At 44.2% G+C, this 16,663-nt stretch overlaps 1 protein-coding gene across 2 annotated transcripts in view; it reads left to right on the top strand.

The window, feature by feature from the left end:
- The window catches only part of LOC147098980 (sterol regulatory element-binding protein 2-like), a 69,423-nt gene that overhangs the window by 8,672 nt on the left and 44,088 nt on the right, over positions 1 to 16,663 (top strand). Inside the window, exons 3-5 of one of the 2 annotated variants that reach the window (XM_085969495.1) lie at positions 4,504 to 4,694; positions 6,109 to 6,255; positions 10,579 to 10,803. In XM_085969495.1, the coding sequence (XP_085825621.1) occupies positions 4,504 to 4,694; positions 6,109 to 6,255; positions 10,579 to 10,803 (563 nt within the window). The remainder of the gene's footprint in view (positions 1 to 4,503; positions 4,695 to 6,108; positions 6,256 to 10,578; positions 10,804 to 16,663) is intronic. The other variant, XM_085969497.1, reaches the window with a different exon arrangement.

Raw genomic sequence — 16,663 nt, forward strand, 5'->3', positions numbered from 1 at the left:
GTAAACTTGCAAGGAACATAAAAGTGGACTGTAAAAGCTTCTACAAATATGTAAAAAGAAAAAGATTAGTGAATGTACTAGGTCCCTTACAGTCAGAAACGGGAGAATTTATAATGGGGAACAAGGAAATGGCAGAGCAATTAAACAAATACTTTGGTTCTGTCTTCACGGTAGAGGACACAAATAACTTCCCAGAAATGCTAAGGAACCTTGGGACTAGTGAGACGGAGGAGTTAAAGGAAATTAGTATAGTAAAAAAATAGTGCTGGAGAAATTAATGGGACTGAAAGCTGATCAATCCCCAGGGCCTGATAATCTGCATCCCAGAGTACTAAAAGAGGTAGCCATGGAAATAGTGGATGCATTGGTTGTCATCTTCCAAAATTCCATAGATTATGGAACAGTTCCTGCAGATTGGAGGGTGGCAAATGTAACCCCACTATTTAAAAAAGGAGGGAGAGAGAAAACGGGGAACTACAGACCGGTTAGCCTAACATCAGTAGTAGGGAAAATGCTAGAGTCTATTATATAGGATGTGATAACAGGACACTTAGAAATATCAACGGGATTAGACAAAGTCAACATGGATTTATGAAAGGGAAATCGTGTTTGACAAACCTACTGGAGTTTTTTGAGGATGTAACTGGTAGAATAGATAAGGGAGAACCAGTGGATGTAGTGTATTTGGATTTTCAGAAGGCCTTTGATAAAGTCCCACATAAGAGGTCAGTGTGTAAAATTAAAGCACATGGGATTGGGGGTAATATACTGGCATGGATAGAAAATTAGTTAACAGACAGGAAACAGAGAGTAGGAATAAATGGGTCTTTTTCGGGGTGGCAGGCAGTGACTAGTGGGGTACCACAGGGATCAGTGCTTGGGCCCCAGCTATTCACAATATATATCAATGATTTGGATGATGGAACCAAATGTACTATTTCCAAGTTTGCTGACGACACAAAACTAGGTGGGGTTGAGAGGAGGATGCAAAAAGGCTTTAAGGCGATTTAGACAAGTTGAGTGAGTGGGCAAATACATGGCAGATGCAGTATAACGTGGATAAATGTGACTTCGGTAGGAAAAACAGAAAGGCAGAGTATTATTTAAATGGTGCTAGATTGGGAAATGTTGATGTACAAAGGGACCTGGGTGTCCTTGTACACCAGTCACTGAAAGCAAACATGCAAGTGCAGCAAGCAGTTAGGAAGGCAAATGGTATGTTGGTCTTCATTGCAAGAGGATTTGAGTACAGGAGCAAGGATGTCTTACTACAGTTATACAGGGCCTTGGTGAGACCACACCTGGAGTACTGTGTGCAGTTTTGGTCTCCTTACCTAAGAAAGGATATACTTGCCATAGAGGGAGTGCAGCGAAGGTTCACCAGACTGATTCCTGGGATGGCAGGACTGTCGTATGAGGAGAGATTGGGTCGACTAGGCCTGTATTCACTTGAGTTTAGAAGAAATGAGAGGGGATCTCATTGAAACGTATAAAATTCTGACAGGGCTAGATGCAGGGAGGATGTTTCCTCTGGCTGAGGGGTCTAGAACGAGGGGTCACAGTCTCGGGATACGGGGTAGAACATTTAGGACCGAGATGAGGAGAAATGTCTTCACTCAGAGGGTGGTGAACCTGTGGCATTCTCTACCACAGAAGGCTGTGGAGGCCAAGTCACTGACTATATTTAAGAAGGAGATATATAGATTTCTAGACACAAAAAGGCATCAAGGGGTATGGGGAGAGAGCGGGAATATGGTATTGAGATAGAGGATCAGCCATGATAGTGAATGGTGGAGCAGGCTCGAAGGGCCGAATGGCCTACTCCTGCTCCTATTTTTCTATGTTTCTACACAGAATTTACAGCACAGAAACAGGCCATTCGGCCCAACAGGCCTGTGCTGGGTGTTTATGCTCCACATGAGCCTCCTCTCATATCTGCATAACCTTCTATTCCTTTCTCCCTCGTGTTTATCTAGCTTCCCCCTTAAATGTATCTATTCTATTTGTCTCAACCACTCCCTGTGGTAGTGAGTTCCACATTCTCACCACTCTCTGGATAAAGGCGTTTCTCCTGAATTCCCTATTGGATTTATTTATGACTATCTTATAATGATGGCCCCTAGTTTTGGACTCCCTCACAAGTGGAAACATCTTCTTTATGTCTTTTATAAAAGACCTCGATCAGGTCACCTTTTTTTAGAGAAAAGAGCCCCCATCTGTTCAGTCTTTCCATATAGTTGTAACATGTAGTGTCATAAAGAATAGGATTTATAGTCACATCTGCACTGGATCATTTAGTCTTTTTAAGACATTTAGCCCTAATTCTACGCTTGTTGATTTAAAAAATAATAATTTTAGGTGATGCATTCTCTAAGTCAACCAGAGTAACATTAGCAAGCAAGAAGGAATAATCATGAGGCTCATCATCCTGAGTTGCTGTTATAACTCTTGTAGGCAGAGCAGAAATCACAGAGACCCGAAAGTGAGTCGCTTACTTGTAATTTAATTTGGAGACTGGTGTGTAGTGCCAGAGGGGAGGAAATAACTTTGTGGTTTCACAAAATTGGAACATATTTTCCCATCCAATTTCTCCCTGAAAGTGCTAGTGTTGGAGTACGGCTCTACACGGGAGAAGCATTTCTGTCTGTTGCCCCACCCACATGTTTATTGGCCATATGCGAGCCTAGAGAAAGAATGCTTGATTGTGGGGAGAATCCCGTCCTGCCTCATCGTGTGTGCTCTTTCCAGTAGGACCACTGCTTAGCAGGAAGAAGTGGGAATCCTGACCGATTGATTTTTTTTTCCCCCTCTTCCTGGGCCCCCAATGCTGCTGACACTCCTAGTGTCACTCCACCTGAACTCCGCTAATTCAGCACCGACCAGAGATCGAGCCCAGGATCCTCCGGTCTATATGGCTGAGTTACATACTGTTATTTACCACTGGGCCACGAGCAAGCTGTGGTTTAGAATGCTAAACAAATTTCAACCCTTCTCGCAGTGTGCAGGATTTTCGCGGGGCGGCTGGCGGGCTTGCTCATCTGATTTATAGTCACCTCTGCACTGGCTCGTTTAGTGTTTTTAAGACATTTAGCCCTAATTCTACGCTTGTTGATTAATTAAGAATATAATAATTTTAGGTGACGCACTCTTTTTTTTAAGTCAACCAGAGTAACATTAGTAAGCAGGAAGGAATAATCATAAGGCTCATCATCCTAAGCGGCTGTTATAACTCTTGTAGGTGATCACAGAGCAGAAATGACAGAGACCCAAAAGTGAGTCGCTTACTTGTAATTTAATTTGGAGACAGGTGTGTAGTGCCAGAGGGGAGGAAATAACTTTGTGGTTTCACAAAATTAGAACATATTTTCCCATCCAATTTCTCCCTGAAAGTGCTAGTGTTGGAGTACTGTTCTACACGGTAGCACCTTCCTGTTTCACATGGTAAAATAATGCATTGCACCATTAAGGCAACGTGAAACTAATTGGGCTCTTTTTGTTTCAACTAACCAGTGTGAGCTGTGATATAGTTCAGAATGAGGAGATTTACATAGAATGCACAGCACAGAAACAGGCCATTTGGTCGATCTGGGCCGTGCCGCTGTTTATTCTCCATGCAAGCCTCCTTCCACCCCTCTTCATCTCACCCTATCACCATATCCTTCTATTCCTTCCTCCCTCGTGTGTTTATCTAGTTTCCCCTTAAATGCGTCTATGCTATTCACCTCAACTACTCCCCTTGGTAGTGAGTTCCACATTTTACCACTCTCTGGGTAAAGAAGTTTCTCCTGACTTCCCTATTGGGTTTATTAGTCTTGTATCTAATATTCATTATAGTCATAAATCTTTTATTTATGGCCCCGAGTTTTGGTCTCCAGTAGAAACACCTCGTCTACCTCTTCCTAGCCCTTTAATAAGCTTAAATACCTCTATTGGTCACCTCTCCATCTTCTCTTTTCTAGAGCAAGGAGCCCCAGCCTGTTCAATCTTTCCTGATCGATATAACCACTCAATTCTGGTATCATCTTCTTTGCATCTTCTCCAGTACCTCTATATTTTTATAATATGGAGACCAGAACTGTGCTCAGCACTCTTAAGTGTGGCCGAGCCAAGGTTCTATAAAAGTTTGACATAACTTCTCAACTTTTCAATTCTATCCCTCTAGAAATGAGCCCCAGTGCTTTGTTTGCATTTTTTATGGCCTTATTAACCTAAGTTGCTAATTTTAGTGATTTGTGCATCTGTACCCCCAGATCCCTTTGCTCCTCTACTCTATTTAGACTCTTATTTTCCAAGGAGTATGTGGTCTCCTCATTCTTCCTACCAAAATGCACCACCTCACACCTATATTGAAATTAATTTGCCAATAACTGCCGATTCTGCAAGTTTATTAACGTTGTCTTGTGTATTGAGTGGAATCTTGTTTCAGGGGCATGTGAGAAACATGGAGCGTGGTGATTGTTCGCATCTCGGGTTTGCTTATTTTAACCGTGGATATTTTTGCAGTTCTTCAGCCTCAGATCCAGAACCTGGTCGCTTCCCCGCAGGTTCAGCCAGTCACCTTTCAGCAGCAGGTGCAGAGTCTGTCCACCCACAGGATGCTTACTTCAGCCACCACTGTGGGCACCATTCAGACGCTGACCCCAGGCACTACCACTACTGTTCAAACTCTCTCTCCACATGTACAGCAGGTACCCGTAAGTACCCAGTATTTCATCTTCTCAATAAGATTAACCATTTAAATTCATTTATAATTTTTTTTTAATATACTTCAGTGAAGTATCCTGTACCTTATCAAATGTTCTGATTATTAGATACTATATCTTGATGTCGAAACATATAGGGCTAGAAATTGGGGTCGGAGGTTTCCCGCGGGTGCAAGCCCCCGACCTGCACTTACCTAGCGCGCTGGCCGTTGTGCTGTGGGCCCGCGTGGGATTCCGATCCTGGGCCTCCTCCAGCTGCCGGCGCACAGTGCTTGCATATCCCAGCGGCGCAGTTAGTTCGAAGCGTCCCCTGGGATCACGTGGGCCTTGGAGAGCCAATCGTAGCAGGAAATCTCTGTTCATAGATTTGACGGGAAGACCTGTCAAATCTATGAATAGAGATTAGCCCCAAAACCTAACTCAAACTTCAAATAAATTTTTTAAGAAATCACATTTGTAAAATAATTATAAATGACATAAAATAACTATTTTAAACAATAATTTAAATTTTTGAAAAAATTAATTACAATTTTTAACGGGGCTAAAAATAAACTTACCTTTCCTTAAAGTATTTAAAAATAATAAACCTGTGGAAAAAATGTTTTAATTTTACTTAATTCACCACTTACCTTGTTAAAAACAGGCCTTGCGACTGCTTTTTAAAAGCACAGCTGCTGGAGACTTACTCTCCCGGAGAAATCTGCAAAAAAAACGGAAGTTCCAGGCGTACGCGCTGCCTCTCCGGCGCACGCGTTCGACCTGTGAACCCCTTTTAAGGGAACGGAAGTTCCAGTTTCCCGCGCATGCGCAGTGCATGCACGAAACCGGCACTTTCGTTGGTCCTACGCGTGAGTACCCAGCGTGTACTCGCCCGTGGGGACCTGAATTTCTGGCCTATAGTGTAGAAGATGTACTGTGTGCGTGTTTACTGTCCTCTGAATATAGGAGTGATGTTCACACAGTTGTGACTAATGTGGAAATTATAATATTTTCCATCGCTGTGCACTTCATTTGCATAACGCACGTCACCAGGAAGAAAGTTCAGATCTTTCCCTTCTCGTTGATCTTTAGTGAGCCTGCTTATCCTGGGCTGCTAAAAGTGAGAGGAGAAATTAAATAATTGGTTAATTTATCTTCCGTGTCTGGCTTGGATATGCTTTGTGCCCGTTATAGCACAGTTTACGATGTACTGTTACAGTTGCATCTTAACATTTTGCTTACATTTATTGGACCAAACAATAGATCCTGTTGTTATTTGCGACATCAACTGTTCACTCTTTAGTTCTCAGTGTTTCTGATGCTTGTCTTTCCGTCAACCAATTACAGGGCTGAAAGTATCTGTAAACACTGTGTTGCCAGCTTTTACAGTTTTAAGTTACATTGGGTGCATCTTACTCTATTCCAGGTCCTGGTACAGCCTCAGCTCATAAAGACCGACTCCTTGGTCCTAACAACTTTGAAAGCCGATCGCAGTTCAGTTATTGCAGCGATGCAGAATCCAACCATTACCACACTGACCACTCCAATGCAGACCACAGCTTTGCAAGTCCCAGTACGTTCAATTCAAAGCGAAAATTGAATCATTAATGCCAGTTCAAATCGAGATCGCTTTTTAATACATTTGTGCTTGCTCTGCAATCTTTATTGAACATGCGTACTCTCCTGACCGGTGCAGGACCTGAAATAAATGTTATAGGATCGCCACTGACACAAATCACTTGTTAAAGACAAACAACTTGATACTGGAGCTCACCAATGGCTTAGTTGGTTTTTAAAAAAAAAAGGCAGCATGTGACCTGAGTTGTACAGATTTGAAGGTTCAGTTCCCAGTCATTGTTGAGTTAAATGAGCTCAGTTGGGTTGGCAAGGGGACTGCAGATGGCCTCAGTTAACCCTAAGCTGTAGGGAGAAAGAATGACCCGAATTGTAATCTAATAGCCCCTGCTGTGTGAATGTCGGATGAGGACAGGATCAAGCTTGATTATGATGCACACGTGTTTTAAAAAAAAACTAATATTAATTGTCTAGACTAACACACAAAGAATGGGCACTTAGGCAAGATACCAATTGGAGGAGAGGGAAAATTATCCACATATAATGTGTTCTAAAAAGTCAGCGCTCTTTGCTGTACTTTGTATACTGATAGATGTGTACTGGAGGCTGTTTGATTACTCCATCAGGACTTTCGTAATCAAAGGAATATGTTGATGTTTACTAGCCCATCAAAATAGTGAAATTTGTCATTCTTACTGGTCTGGCTTGTGTGTTAACTTTGAACGGTGCAGGTGTCCGCTGTATTTTCCCCGGGGACGAACATGGGTATCTGCAGAAGAGGTATACAGGAAACTTTCTGATATCCGGCACTGACGGGACCGAGCTGGTGCCGTACCATCAAAAGTGCCGGACATACCAGCGTTAATGTTGAAACATACGGAACTGAAAAGCTCCGTGTGAATCAACAAACCCTGTTGCTTAGCAACAGCTTCAAAACAGTCGGCTGCAGCTGCAAGCGTCTCTAGCTGAAGCTGTTGCTATAGCTACAGACCTTGCAGTGCCTGACTGGGGGGGGGAAAAAAAGCAACGAGAACTAAAAAAAACTTACAGAAAACGGCTCCTGATTTTTGCCATTAGATCGAGTATTCCAGACATACAACCTCCGGATAAACCAAAGTTTCCTGTATTTAGTTGCTTTAACAACTATGGTCGTGGCATGGTTCTCTGAGTTGGTAACGAATGGAATCGACTGCCACCTAGTGGACTCAATTTTCAGGTCTCCCGCCTGGCGGAAACAGGGCAACAGTGACCTGAACATGGGAGTGTAAGAACTTACCAATCCGTGCATTTTGCTGGGGTCCTTCGAGTAGCCGGCCTGTGATGCAATTTGACGAGACAACCATTATGGTGACAGTTTTAATGTTTAAATACAATTGGCTACAAGCAGTAACGAGGGTGGCGGAAGCAGATTCAATAAGTAACCTTCACAAGGAAATTTGATAAATACTTGAAGGGAAAATTTGCAGGGCTAAGGGGAAAAAGCAGGGGAGTGGAACAAATCGGGTAGCTCTTTCAAAGAGCCGGCACAGGCATGATGGGCTGAATGGTCTCCTTCTGTGCTGCATCATTCTATGATACTAAGACAGTGAGTGCAAAGGATGGATATTACTCCAGGCCTTTGGAAAGCCGATGACCATGTATACAAAGCTATCTAGTCCTTGTGTCCAGTTCTCTGCTGCTCTGGCTCCCTCCCCTCGGGGGCGGAGGGGGACCTCGTTCGACCCCCAGCCCCACGTGGTACCATGACGTCACCCGGCCATTATTCATCTTGTTAGTCCACCCGGACTCTGCTGTGCCTAGCTGGGACCTCCCCGGTTTCCTTCTGCCACCTCGGCAGTAATATCACCAGATGAGTCAGGACATGTCTTGATCCAAGACAGCAGCCCAAAGAGGGTGCCCGGCTGACTGCAATATTTAAATCCAGGCCCCATCACATCAGCAGGATTCCAATGCAATTTTGGACTCAATTAGTTGGAGTGTGCGCCAGATCAGGTCATGATTCAGGCTTCAGATGGAAAAGCTGAAAGGATGTCCTATCAGATGTTTTTTAGGTTTGCAAGTGAGAAAAAATGTTAGAGTTTTGTTAAAGTCCTGAAAATGTATTCTATTTTTAAAAAATGTATTCATTCACGGGATTGGGGCATCACTGGCAAGGCTAGCATTGCCCACGAGAAAGTGGTGGGGAACTGCCGCCTTGAACCGCTGCAGTCCGTGTGGTGAAGGTACTCCCACACTGTTAGCGAGGGAGTTCCAGGATTTTGACCCAGCGACGATGAAGGATCGGCAATATATTTCCAAGTCAGGATGGTGTGTGACTTGGAGGGGAACTTGGAGGTGGTGGTGTTCCCATGAACCTGCTGCCCTTGTCCTTCTAGGTGGAAGAGGTCGCGGGTTTGGGAGGTGCTGCCAAAGAAGCCTTGGTGAGTTGCTGCAGTGCATCTTGTAGATGGTACACACTGCAGCCACAGTGTGCCGCTGGTGGAGGGAGTATTTTTTTAATCTGTGTTCTAATATCTCACTCTACTAGATATAGAAATCTCACTCTGATCGTCAGGTGATTTAAATCTTCAGAACTACTTGTCATTTTTTTAAAAATTGAGAAGCCAAACTAAAGAGGCACATTCCATAGTGCAGGGTTCACCAAAGATGAAAAGAGTAAAAGAGAAGATTGGAAAGCTCGGCAAATAGTGATTATATGACGCCAAGCAGGGGTTTCAAATGCTTGAAGGCTGTCTGAAGAGGGGAAGACTGAGGGAGGTAAGGAGTTCCACATTGTTGAGGACCTAGAAAGAATGAGTCGGAGTAGGAGACTGTAATGAGCACAGTGTGAGGAGGAATAAGAGTGCAAACAATGGCCTTTTTGAGCTTAGAAGGATTGTCTATAGTAGTATTGATTACATACAAACAACTTGCTGCAGGAGCTCCTCAGGGCAGTGTCCTAGGCCCAACCATCTTCAGCTGCTCCATCAATGACCTTTCCTCCATCATAAGGTCAGAAATGGGGATGTTCGCTGATGACTGCACAGTGTTCAGCGCCATTCACAACTCCTCAGATAATGAAGCAGTCCATGCCTGCATGCAACAAGACCTGGACAACATTCAGGCTTGGGCTGATAAGTGGCAGGTAACATTCATGCCACAGAAGTGCCAGGCAATGACTATCTCCAACAAGCGAGAGTTTAACCACCTCCCCATGACAATCAATGGCATTACCATCGCCGAATCCCCCACCATCAACATCCTGGGGGGGTTCACCATTGACCAGAAACTTAACTGGACCAGCTACATAAATACTGTGGCAACAAGAGCAGGTCAGAGGCTGGGTATTCTGCAGCGAGTGTCTCACCTCCTGACTCCCCAAAGCATTTCTACCATCTACAAGGCACAAGTCAGGAGTGTGATGGAATACTCTCCACTTGCCTGGATGACTGCAGCTCTAACAACACTCAAGAAGCTCGACACCATCCAGGACAAAGCGGCCCGCTTGATTGGCACCCCATCCACCACCTTAAACATTCACTCCCTCCACCACTGGCGTACCGTGGCTGCAGTGTGTACCATCTACAAGATGCACTGCAGCAACTCGCCAAGGCTTCTTCGGCAGCACCTCCCAAACCCGCGACCTCTTTCAGCTAGAAGGACAAGGGCAGCAGGCGCATGGGAACACCACCACCTCCAAGTTCTCCTCCAAGTCACACATCATCCTGACTTAGAAGTATTTCGTCAATCCTTCATCGTCGCAGGGTCAAAATCCTGGAACTCCCTCCCTAACAGCACTGTGGGAGTACCTTCACCACACGGACTGCAGCGGTTCAAGAAGGCGGCTCACCACCACCTTCTCAAGGGCAACAAGGGATGGGCAATAAATGCTGGCCTTGCCAGCGATGCCCAGATCCCATAAGCGAATTTAAAAAAAAGACAAGAAAGGTTGCAAGAGGAATTGCTAGGCCATTTTAAATGACCATTTTTTAAAATTGGCTTTATTTAGTTTCAACACAATAGTGCTCCAAAATCCTCTGCCACGATTTGCCAAAAGTATACTTTCTTGTACATGCTGACGGCAGAGATGCCAGATCGCAGCTGGGAAGGAGTTGCAATCGGAGAGCATATTTGCCCGAGCTACTCTTGCTTCTGTTCTAGCTGTTTTCTGAAGAGTATTGGGAACACGTTGCTTGCCTGTTCATTTGGTGAAATGGCATGTCACGTGGGGGTGACCCTAAAATCGGAGCAAAAAGTACATCAGTGGTACTTAAAACATTTTTTAAATTAAAGCTTGTATATGTGGGTCGGTAGAGAATTACTTTCATGTTTTTCATCTCAGACATTGCTCAGCAGTAATGGAACGATTTTGACCACCATGCCAATGATGGTTGGACCAGACAAGGTTCCGATCAAGCAGATTGTTAGCAATGGAAAAGTCCCAATGGAAGGGCTGAAGGAGGGCGAGAAAAGAACGACACACAACATCATCGAGAAGCGGTATAGGTCATCCATCAATGATAAAATCATAGAACTCAAGGATCTTGTGATGGGGACAGAAGCTAAGGTAAGTCACTTGCGTGAACTATTTTTCATACAGAATATTGCATTGTAATGCTGTGTTATGTTTGTGAAGGTCACAACTCATAGGGTTTAAAGGGAGAAAATAGTGTACGGGTAAGTGCTAACGTTCCTTCAATCCCATGCCATAGTTTGTGTTTCATTCATAAGAAATAGGAACAGGAACAGGCCACTTGGCCCCTCGAGCCTGCTCCACCATTCAATAAGATCATGGCTGATCTTGGGCTCAAAGCCACTTCCCTGCCCGCTCCCCATAACCCTTCACTCCCTTATCTTGCAAAAATTTGTCTATCTCCACCTTAAATGTATTTAATGACTCTGGGGCAGAGAATTCCACAATGTACGACCCTCTGAGAGAAGAAGTTCCTCCTCATCTCAGTTCTCAAAGGGCGACCCTTTTATTCTGAAACTGTGCCCCCGAGTTCTGGATTTCCCCACGAGGAGAAACATCCTCTCTGCACCTACCCTGTCGAGCCCCCTCAGTATCTTATATGTTTCGATAAGATCACCTGTTTCGATGAGATTCATTGTTCAAACTACCCGTATTTATTAAATCATTCTATTTAAGCGATAAATAGCCTTGGTAGATAAATGTACCACATGGTGTTGTACTGATTTAACAGAGATCAGAAGGTCTCGCGTTTAATCTCTGACCCTCCGATTCTGTGCTTAGTTTACCTCGTGCATTGAAGCAGAAGTGGTGTAATTAGCCTCCGCACCCTGAGGGGAAAAGCTGGACCATAACCCAGAGCACGATCAAAGTTTATGTGTGAGCGTATTCAGCAAGGACAGGATCAGTGTTGGCCGTGATGCTGTCTGTGGTTGAATGGCCTAATGTTGTACATTGTTTAGGTTCACGCGTGAAATGTAGCCACTTTGATAAGGTACCCGAGATCTGCTGGTGCTCGTCCAGAGGCAGCAACTTCAGAACAGGAGGCAAGCATTGGAAAAATGTTTTTAAAGTACACCTACAGGGGACCCACACTTATCAATTTGAGGATTGGAAACTAGAATGACGGGGCAAAAGAATTGGAAATCCGTTCAGCATCATTGCTGTCCATGGAATCTAGCCTTTTTAAAAAATAAAAAAAATTTAATTCTCAAGATGTGGGTGTCACCGGCAAGGCCAGTATTTATTGGCCATTACTAGTTGCCATTGAGGAAGTGGTGATGGGCTGCCTCCTTACACTGTTGCAGTCCGTGTGGTGAAGGTACTCCCACAGTGCTGTTGGGTAGGGAGGTCCAGCATTTTCACCCAGCGACAGTGAAGGAACTGCGACCATAGGTCCAAGTCGGGATGGTGCGTGACCTGGAGGTGATGGTATTCCTATCTTTAACTTTGTTTCCCCCCCAACCCCCGTTCCAGGTCTGCTAAGCATTCCTTGTATTTGAGCAACAATACAAACTACATGATCAAGAAGTTTACATTTATCACAGTAACGTGAAGAGATGCTGCGACTTGCATTGTTAGAAATAAATTAGCAATAAAGTGAATGCTCAAGGCAAATACACCAGTCTGTAGGGAGGGCACACAATATGGTAGCTGTATTTTGATTCTTTCATTAATTAAAAACTTTATAAACGGAAAAAATACACTTTAGTGTTTTGTTAAACTATTTTAATAAATTCGTTTGAACAACAACTTGCATCTATATAGCGCGTTAAACCTCCCAAAGCACTTCACAGGAGCGTTCTCAAACCAAATTTAACACCGAGCCACATAAGGTGATACAGGAAACTTTGGTTTATCCGGAGGTTGTATGTCCGGAATACTCGATCTAATGGCAAAAATCAGGAGCCGTTTTCTGTAAGTTTTTTTAGCTCTCGTTTTTTTTTTCCCAGCCAGCCACTGCAAGGCCTGTAGCTATAGCAACAGCTTCAGCTAGAGACGCTTGCAGCTGCAGCAGACTCTTTAGAAGCTGTTGCTAAGCAACAGTGTTTGTTGTCAGATACGGAGATGAAAACCTCCGTATGCTTCAACATTAACTTTGTATGTCCGGCAGTTTTGATAGATCAGCAACACGTCGGTGCCGGATATCACACAGTTTCCTGTATTAGGATAGGAAGAGTTAGGTTTTAAGGAGCGTCTTAAAGGAGGAGAGAGAGGTTTAGGGCGGGAATTCCAGAGCTTAAGGCCAAGACAGCCGAGCGATTTAAAATTAGGGATGTGCAAGAGGCCAGAATTGGAGTAGCGCAGAGACCTGCGGATTGTAGCGCTGGAGGAAGTTACAGCAATGGGGAGGGGCAAGGCCATGGAGGCATTTGAAAACGAGGAGAATTTTCCAATTGAGGTGCTGCTGGACCGGGAGCCATTGTAGGTTAGTGAGCACTATGGTGATGGGTGAAAGGGACTTGGTGCAAGTTAGGATACGGACAGCAGAGTTTTGGATGGGTTCAAGTAAAAGAAGCCTACAGAATTTACAGTAAGTATATTATTTGCCGTACCTGCAGCAAGATCATCTCTCCATCTTTCTGCTTTGGATCGCCTACTGATTAAAATTTTAGCTTGACTCAGTGTTTGCACTCTCGCCTCTGAATCATAATCCCATTGTTTTGGCTAATACATCGGTGCAGTCCTGAGGGTGATTTACATTGTTGGAGGTGCCATCTTTCATCCTGAGTTGTTAAATTGAGTCTGCTTGTTCAGCTGGACGTAGATGGATCCCTTGGCAAAATTCAAAGAGCAAGGGCATTCTCCCTGTGTCCAAGCCAACATTTACCCCTAAACCAACATCCCCAAACACACACAAGCTAACATCAAAGGGAATCCAAAAGTCTTCTATAGGCATATAAATAGTAAATGGGTAGTAAGAGGAGGGGTGGGGCCGATTAGGGACCAAAAAGGAGACCTACGCAAGGAGGCAGAGGGCATGGCTCGGGTACTAAATGAGTACTTTGCATCTGTCTTCACCAAGAAAGAAGATACTGCCAAAGTCCTAGTGAAAGAGGAGGTAGTTGAGATACTGGATGGACTAAAAATTGATAGAGGAGGTACTAGAAAGGCTGGCTGTAATTAAATCAGATAAGTCACCAGGACCAGATGGGATGCTGAGGGAAGTAAAGGTGGAAATTGTGGAGGTACTGACCATAATCTTCTAATCCTCCTTAGATACAGGAGTGGTGCCAGAGGACTGGAGAATTGCACATGTTACACCCTTGTTCAAAAAAGGGTGTAAGGATAAACCCAGCAACTACAGGCCAGTCAGTTTAACCTCGGTAGTGGGGAAGCTTTTAGAAACGATAATCCGGGACAAAAATTAACAATCACTTGAACAAGTGTGGATTAATTAAGGAAAGCCAGCACAGATTTGTTAAAGGCAAATCGTGTTTAACTACAGTGACTTGATTAGTTTTTTTGATGAGGTAACAGAGAGGGTTGATGAGGGCAATGCGGTTGACGTGGTGTACATGGACTTCCAAAAGGCGTTTGATAAAGTACCACGTAATAGGCTTGCCAGCAAAGTTGAAGCCCATGAAATAAAAAGGACAGTGGCAACATGGATAAGAAATTGGCTAAGTGACAGGGAACAGAGAGTAGTGGCGAACGGTTGTTTTTCAGACTGGAGAAAGGTATTCAGTGGTGTTCCCCAGGGGTCGGTACTAGGACCACTGCTTTTCTTGATCTATATTAATGACTTGGACTTGGGTGTACAGGGCATAATTTCAAAATTTGCAGATGACACAAAACTTGGAAGTATAGTGAAGTGATAGACTTCAAGAGGACATAGACAGGCTTGTGGAATGGGCGGACATGTGGCAGATGAAATTTAACACAGAAAAGTGCGAAGTGATACATTTTGGTAGGAAGAACGAGTAGAGGCAATATAAACTAAAGGGTAGAATTCTAAAGAGGGTGCATGAACAGAGAGACCTGGGGGTATATGTGCACAAATCGTTAAAGGTGGCAGGGCAGGTTGAGAAAGCGGTACAAGGACCCCCAGATCCCTCTGTAACTCATGATTTTGAACATTTCTGTCAAATCTCCTCTCTCCCTCTCTTAAAGCCTTTACATCCTTCCTAAGTGCAGTGCCCAGAATTGGACACAATACTCCAATTGAGGTCAGACCAGTGTTTTATAAAGGTTCATCATAACTTCCTTGCTTTTGTACTCTATGCCTCTATTTATGAAGCCCAGGATCCCATATGCTTTTTTAATCGCTTTCTCAACCTGGCCTGCCACCTTTAACTATTAGGAAGGCAAATGGAATATTGGCCTTTATTGCAAAGGGAATGGAGTATAAAAGTAGGGAAGTCCTGTTACAACTGCACAGGGCGTTGGTGAGACCACACCTGGGGTACTGCGTACAGTTTTGGTCTCCTTATTTAAGGAAGGATATACTTACATTGGAGGCAGTTCAGAGAAGGTTCACAAGGTTGATTCTGGAGATGAAGGGGTTGTCTTATGAAGGTTGAGTAGATTGGGCCTATACTCATTGGAGTTTAGAAGAATGAGAGGGGATCTTATTGAAACATGTAAGATTCTGAAGGGGCTTGACAGGGTGGATGCAGAGAGGATGTTTCCCCTCGTGGGGGAATCTAGAACTAGGGGGCATAATTTCAGGGGCACCCAATTAAAACGGAAATGAGGAGGACTTTCTTCTCTGAGGGTCGTGAATCTGTGGAATTCTCTTCCCCAGAGAGCTGTGGAGGCTGGGTCATTGAATATATTGAAGGTGGAGATAGACAGATTTTTGAACGATAAGGGAGTTGAGGGTTATGGGGAGCGGGCAGGGAAGTGGAGTTGAGGCCAAGATCAGATCAGCCATGATCTTATTGAATGGCCGGAGCAGGCTCGAGGGGCCGAATGACCTACTCCTGGTCCTATGTCTTATGTTCTTATGTCTAGACAGAGTAGATAGAGAGAAACTGTTCCCATTGGCAGAAGGGTCGAGAACCAGAGGACACAGATTTAAGGCGATGAGGAAACTTTTTTACACAGCGAGTAGCTGGGATCTGGAATGCACTGCCTGAAAGGGTGATGGAGGCAGATTCAATCGTGGCTTTCAAAAGGAAATTGGATAAGTACGTGAAGGAAAAAAAAATTGCAGTGCTACGGGGAAAGGGCGGGGGAGTGGGACTTGCTGAAGTGCTCTAACAGAGAGCCGGCATGGGCTCGATGGGCCGAATGGCCTCCTCCTGTGCTGTAACCATTCTATGAAAATAACTGGTCGTTTATCTCATTTGATCTGTGGGACCTCGCTGTTTACAAATCGGCTGCCACATTTGCCTGCATGATTGCACTTTTTTTTAAAAGCACTTCATAGGATTACATCGGAGATACAGCACAGAAACGGGCCATTCGGCCCAACCAGTCCGTGCCGGCGATTATGCTCCACTCGAGCCTCCTCTCGTCTTTCCTCATCTAACTCTATCAGCGTAACCCTCTATTCCCTTCTCCCTCATACTTATCTAGTCTCTCCCTTAAATGCATCGACACTGTTTGCTTCAACCACTCCCTGTGGTAGCGAGTTCCTCATTCTCGCCACTCTCTTGGTAAAGAGGTTCCTTCTGAATTCCCTATTTAATTTCTAATTCTAGTTTTGCTGTTCCCCACAAGCGGAAACACTCTCTCTGTATCCACTCTGTCAAAACCTTTCATAATTTTAAAGACCTCTATTAGGTCACCCCTCAGCCTTCTCTTTTCAAGAGAAAAGAGACCCAGCCTGTTCATCCTTTCCTGATAAGTATACCCTCGCATTTCCGTTATCATCCTTGTAAATCTTCTCTGCACTCTCTCCAGTGCCTTTATATCCTTTTTATGATATGGCGACCAGAATTGTACACAGTACTCCCAAGTGTGGTCTAACCAAGGTGCGATACAAGTTTAGCATAACTTCCCTACTTTT

The sequence above is a fragment of the Somniosus microcephalus genome, chromosome 28 (genome assembly GCF_052327205.1).
Source record: "Somniosus microcephalus isolate GS21.2 chromosome 28, FLI_Smic_1.0, whole genome shotgun sequence".
NCBI lineage: Eukaryota > Metazoa > Chordata > Chondrichthyes > Squaliformes > Somniosidae > Somniosus > Somniosus microcephalus.